General features: G+C 61.6%; 1 protein-coding gene across 1 annotated transcript in view; it reads left to right on the top strand.

Moving 5' to 3' along the window:
- Positions 1 to 5,936, top strand: part of ATP2C2 (ATPase secretory pathway Ca2+ transporting 2) — a 62,541-nt gene that overhangs the window by 54,961 nt on the left and 1,644 nt on the right. Inside the window, exons 19-25 of the mRNA XM_029926139.1 lie at positions 69 to 239; positions 964 to 1,061; positions 1,156 to 1,206; positions 2,275 to 2,441; positions 3,543 to 3,611; positions 3,701 to 3,817; positions 4,950 to 5,097. Of these exons, the coding sequence (XP_029781999.1) occupies positions 69 to 239; positions 964 to 1,061; positions 1,156 to 1,206; positions 2,275 to 2,441; positions 3,543 to 3,611; positions 3,701 to 3,817; positions 4,950 to 5,097 (821 nt within the window). The remainder of the gene's footprint in view (positions 1 to 68; positions 240 to 963; positions 1,062 to 1,155; positions 1,207 to 2,274; positions 2,442 to 3,542; positions 3,612 to 3,700; positions 3,818 to 4,949; positions 5,098 to 5,936) is intronic.

Below are 5,936 nucleotides of genomic sequence, written 5' to 3'. Positions count from 1 at the left end.
GCCGACCGGGGACCCGTCGGTCCCCTCTGCCCACGGTGGACCTCCTGTGGCTCTCGGTCTCTCCCCAGTGCTGGCCCTGGCTTCTGGACCCGAGCTGGGGAGGCTGACCTTCCTGGGGCTCGTTGGGATCATCGACCCCCCGCGGGCCGGCGTGAAGGAAGCGGTCCAGGTCCTCTCTCAGTCGGGCGTGTCCGTGAAGATGATAACAGGGGACGCCATGGAGACGGCCTCTGCCATAGGTGAGCGGGGCGCGAGGGGCACGGCGGGAGGGAGGGTAGCGGGGGGCACCGGGCGGGGCGCAGTGGGCACTGGGCGGGGAACGGGGCCCCCCCTGCTGTGTGCTCACAGAGACTGGGGTTCACGGAGCAGGAGCAGCACTCCCCCATCAGAGACCGGTGTCTCTAAAATATCGGCAGGTCCGCCGAAGGAGGTGGACCTCCCGTGTGCCGCGGGCCTCTCAGCCATGACCTTGACCCCACGGCCTTTTCCCAGGCAACAGTGTGGCCAGCGTGCCAGTCCTGGCCCTGCCTGGGGAGGTCACTGAACCGCCCTGACCTCCAGGCTCTCCTCCCACAGGGGGCCAGCCTCCCTCCCCCTCCTATTCCTCCTCTTCACGTGATTGGTTCTTCCTGCTCGGTCTCAAGGCCCGCCCCCTCCACCCCCCCTGTGAAAAACTCAGGCTCTAGAGTCAGACACTCCCACATCAGGTTGCAGCCTCCCCGCTCAGCAGCTCTGGGCCTGGGGGGCGGGAGGTCCGTCCCCCCCCATCTTCTCATCCTTCAAGTGGCATAATGAGGCCTTAGTTCTGTGGATGGAAATGGGATCATGTAACATAGGTGCTCGGCCGGGGGTAGCCAGTAGCCATCGTGGCTTGGCTCTGGCCATCGGCTGCGGCCCAGGTAGGGACGGGCAGCGGGGGGAGGGACGGGCGCGCCCTCACAGCAGGCTCCCGGCCCCACGCAGGAAGGAATATCGGCCTGTGCAATGGGAAGCTGAGAGCCATGTCCGGGGAAGAGGTGGACAGCATGGGGCAGGAAGACCTGGCTGACTGTGTTGGGAAGGTGGGGTCTCCCAGGGTGCCTGGGAGGGGGCGGGGCGGGGGGGGCAGTTTCAGCTCCAAGTTCACGGACTCTTCTTCTGCGCCTCTGTATCCAGGTATCTATCTTCTTCAGGACCAGCCCAAAGCACAAGCTCAAAATCATCAAGGTGAGCTGTGTGCTTCGTGCGTCCACTGGGGTCACTCCAGGGCAGTGGCTGTGCCCTGGGGGTGGCGGGGAGGTCCTGGGTCCAAGCTGGCACAAGCCTCCGCCATCCTGCAGCCGTGCTTCCGTCTCTAGGTCCAGGACCGCTGGCCCAGCCCCTGGGGAGGGGAGAGCGGGCTGAGTTTTACCATGCACACCAGAAACTGGAGACGGAATGGGGGGGGGGGGGTCACAGAGGGTAAAATAAAAAGCGGGTAGCCTCTGTTAGTCGGGCGCTCTGACATTCTTCCTGCTACTGAACTCCGGGTCCCAGTCTGTAACTGGGGGTGGGGTGAATGACGTCAGCCAGTTCACAAGGCGAGTGAGAAGGTTACGGGCGGCCAGGCGGTGAGGCCCTGGGCGCAGGGCAGGTGCCCCGTAGAGAGCGGATGTGATTTTCAGCCTGTGCCTGGGTGAGGGCCCTGCCGGAGCGCTGGGTCTCCTCCACGTGAGCATTTGAAACTGCTCTTGGGGCGCCCGGGGCGCTTGGTGGGTTAAGCATCCAACTTCAGCTCAGGTTGTGATCTCATGGTCCGTGAGCTTGAGCCCCACGCCTTTCTGGAAGGGCCGCAGAAAGAAAATGTGCCTTTAGCTTGTGCTTTTATTCTTTATGCTGTTTTGGAGGGTTTCAGTTTGAGGAAGTAAATCTCCATGCAAATTATTTCTAGGAGAAAACGTTAATACTTGGGGGCACTGCATGGGCTCAGGTGTAAGTTGCTGACTTCTGTTTGCTAATGGAGAACACGAATGCGCCTTCACGACAGGCCGGGGGCAGGTCACACCCGCAGTCCCAGTGCAGGCTCTCCTAGGAGAGACGGCCGCCCCCACTTTGCAGATGGAGAAGCTGAGGCTGAGAGGTTCAGGGCTTGCCGGGTCCCCACGCGGGTGCAGGTGGGGCTGGGACTCTGCCTCGGGCCAGCTGACTGCACAGAGTGGCCTCCACTGTCGGCCCTGTAGTGGGAGAGGCACAGCCTCCAGAGGGACGGACGTTTCTGGAAGGGCTGCAGCCTTCACTCGCCTCCTCTCTCCAAAGGCCTTGCAGGAATCGGGGGCCATCGTGGCCATGACGGGGGACGGGGTGAACGACGCGGTCGCCCTGAAGTCTGCGGACATCGGGATCGCCATGGGGCAGACGGGGACAGACGTCAGCAAGGAGGCCGCCAACATGATCCTGGTGGATGACGACTTCGCGGCCATCATGTAAGTGCCTCCGTGGGTGTTTTTCAGCGGCAGACATACCCGCGATGACCAGCTGCTAGGGACACAGGTGTCCCCAGGTCCACACACCACAGGGCACCCGCGGGGACGCTACCCACACGTGCAGCAGCCCAGCTCCCAGGCTGCGGGCCGTCTGATGGAGAGCAGGGGTCAGGCACCTGCTGGGGGGCGGCACCAGGGTGGGGGGGGGTCCTAGACCCTGCACCTAACTGCCGATGGCAGGGGCGGGCATGCCACGGGGCCACGAAACGTCACGTCCTGAGGAACGTTTTAAAGACACAGAAGTGCTCACGCTGGCATTAAGTGAAAACCACTAGAAGTACGTGCGGTTTGAGGCGAGGGCCGCGTGCTCGGGTGCGTACATTTGACACTGAAATGTCCGAGAATTGTTGGCACCAATCGGATCTCGCGCTTCCGAGATTGTGAAACGCCTGCTTTCTTGCTTCTCTTTGCTGTTTTCTTAATTTGCCTTCCCTCTCGCTCATTTTAATTCGTTCTAATTAAGACTTTGGTCATAAATACATTATAATGGGGTGGGAGGCAGAGAAGTTTTCCTAAGCCTGATGTCAAAAATCTGAATGAACCAAAATGGAAGCTTGGTGTGATTTTTGATTTTACAGGAGTCTTTCCTTTGTAAACGGATTCACTTCGCCCTCAGTTAAAAAAAAAAGTCATAAGGTGCAGTTAATAAAGAACTCGTTTTAGTAGGAAAAAGAGAGGCAGTTTTCTGCATTCGTGACTCAAGATCGAGTTCTTTAAAGGACTTTTATAGTTTCCTAAAAATACCAAGGATCGTGTTTTCAGCCTCCGAATTCTCCCCTCCGCGCCCGGGTCTAATCAGCGGATCTGGGTGACTCTGCCTCGCGTTCAGGCTTCAGGAGCCCCGGTGCCGGCGGGAGACTAATCCACCGTCTTCGCACAGAAGGGGGGTCACGGCCTGCGGTCCAGCCCCCAGAGGCCCCGGTGCCGCTCCTGGCGCACGAGGGCCAGCCGGAAGGGGCGCCCGTGGGCCAGGCCGGCTCTGCCGCCACCGGCGCCTCCCGCCAGCCCCCTGTGTGACTGGCACTCTGCCCTCTCTTGCAGGAACGCGGTGGAGGAAGGCAAGGGGATATTTCATAACATCAAAAACTTTGTCCGGTTTCAGCTGAGCACGTAAGTCGAGGCTGGAGTCCCCGAGGGCCGTCGGGCTGCGTGTGCGTCGGGCGCACAGCCATCGACGGGGCCCCGCGTGTGCCCTGCAGGAGCGTCTCAGCCCTGAGCCTCATCGCTCTGTCCACCGTGTGCAAGCTGCCCAGCCCCCTCAATGCCATGCAGATCCTGTGGGTCAACATCATCATGGACGGGCCGCCAGCGCAGAGGTGAGGCGCCGCCTGTCGCTGCAGGGGAGACAGCCCGCGGGATGCCCTGGGCATGGGAGGAAGCCCCTGCACGGGGGCTGGGGGGTGGGAATTCTCCCTGGGTCCCTGCACAGCTCAGTCCCTCTATTCACATCACCACCTCTGAGATGTCCTCCGTGATTACTGGAACAGCAGCCTCCTGCTCTCACTCACCTGACCCTGCTTTACTTTTCCCGAGAGAAGAAAAGACATACATTCTTGTTTATCTGATTATGACCCATGTCCCCTGTGCCAAGGTTTTGGGGTTTGTTCCCCGAAGCATCCCCAGCTCCTAGGATGGTGCTGGCACACAGTAGGTGGTCTGTGAGTTATTTGCTGGGTAGATGGATGAGAAGGGGTGTTAGGGGGGCTGAGTGGTTCAGAGGGAGGGTCCTTTGGGGGCAAGGAGACAGATGTCCATGAGCAAGCAAGGCACTGCGTCTGAGGACATGGAACATTTCGTTTATTGTACAATGTATATTATATATATGTGTGTGTGTGGTGTGTGCTACATATTATATACATTACGATTTATTCAATCAGTTATATCTGCCGAGGGCCAGGGTCCCACTTTGTCCCTCGTCACGGGCCGGGCACAGGCCAGGAGTGAAGGTGGCCTTGGCGCCCCATCTTCTGGTCTAGCCCCGGTCCCGCTGTTTCAGTCGGCTGAAGGCAGGGATCCCTCAGTCGATGGGGGAGCTCCATTTTGGGTGGCACATGGACCCCGTTTCTCCAGCCTGCTGGGCGTCCCCTGGTGCCAGAAACTGCCTGATTGTGAGGGGTGCCAGGACTGGGGTGCAGGTGGCCAGGCTCAGCGATGGGTGGATGGCTGCCCCTGGGGCCCAGGCTGGGCAGGGGGACCCCGGAAGGAGCTGGGCAGTTAGGGCAGGGGTGAGAGAGGCGGGCTTCCAGCAAGGACAGAGAGGTCCCCGCTCGAGTGGGACCAGCCCCGGCTCACGCCCACCCCCTGGGGGCACTGGGCAGAGCCCCCTCCTCTCTGTCTCGGAGCTGACCTTTGCTGCAAGGGTCCGTGTCCGTGTCACCGCCGTGCGGCTTAGTGAAATCACCTCTCCCCGGGGCTGACGTCAGGCTTCCCCCGTCTTGACCCGAGCAGCTTGGGGGTAGAGCCGGTGGACAACGATGCCCTCCGACAGCCACCGCGGAACGTCAAGGACACGATCCTCAGCAGAGCCCTGATCCTGAAAATCCTCCTGTCGGCTGCTGTCATCATCAGCGGGACCCTCTTTATCTTCTGGAAAGAGGTGAGGCGAGTCGTCGCTGGCTCACTCTGCCGGGAGTCACTGAGCCCCGGGGTGGGGGCCTCGCGGGTGGGGGCTGTGCGCACCCCACCCCCGGGGGATGGTCCCCGCCCAGGGAGACACGTGCAGTACAGGGGGCTGTCGCTGGAGTGGGGGACAAGGCCGAAGGAGGGGAGGCCGCCCCGGCAGGGAAAAGAAATCATTTCGTTCTAAAGGGACTCGACCCCCGCTGCCACTTCCTGTCATCACGAGGAAACCATTCACAGTGTGATAAAAGGATGTCCCGTCTTATTCCCTGGAGGTGGGCCCCCTTGTGGTGGCTCGGGGGAAGTGCGGGAAGGGGCACGACCCTGGACCAGCGCATCTCAGTTTCCCTCCACCACTGCCACCGCCCCCCCCCACCCCACCCCCGCCCAGCGGCAGATCTGCTGTTTCCCGAGTCCTCACCTGCGTGGGCAGGTGCGGAGGCCCCCTGGGTCCAGTCTATTCCCTACCTGTGGGGAAGGGGCCCCCAGCCCTGCTCTCCTCACACGGCGGTCCTCGGCGCGGGGGCCCCCCAACACCAGTCCCTCAGGGAGCTCGTGGGAAATGCAGATTCTGAGGCTCCCACCAGGGACTCCCGAGTCAGGCTCTGACTCCTGCCCCCTGCTGGGGGGTCTGCGGAGAACCCGGGGCCAGTGACAAGTGCAGGCAGGGGACGGTCTCATCGGCAGCAGCACAGGGGAGGGGGGCGTCCTGTCAGTGACACTCAGGGGATGCAGTATTAGCGCTGTCCCCGCTGTCCCTGTCCTAGGAGGCAGTGCCCCCTGCTGCAGGAAGCAACCTTCCCTCGACCTGGAGGC

This window comes from Suricata suricatta, chromosome 16, assembly GCF_006229205.1.
Source record: "Suricata suricatta isolate VVHF042 chromosome 16, meerkat_22Aug2017_6uvM2_HiC, whole genome shotgun sequence".
Lineage (NCBI taxonomy): Eukaryota > Metazoa > Chordata > Mammalia > Carnivora > Herpestidae > Suricata > Suricata suricatta.
Note: the sequence above shows the minus strand (reverse complement) of the source record. Positions and strands in the feature narration are given on the sequence as shown.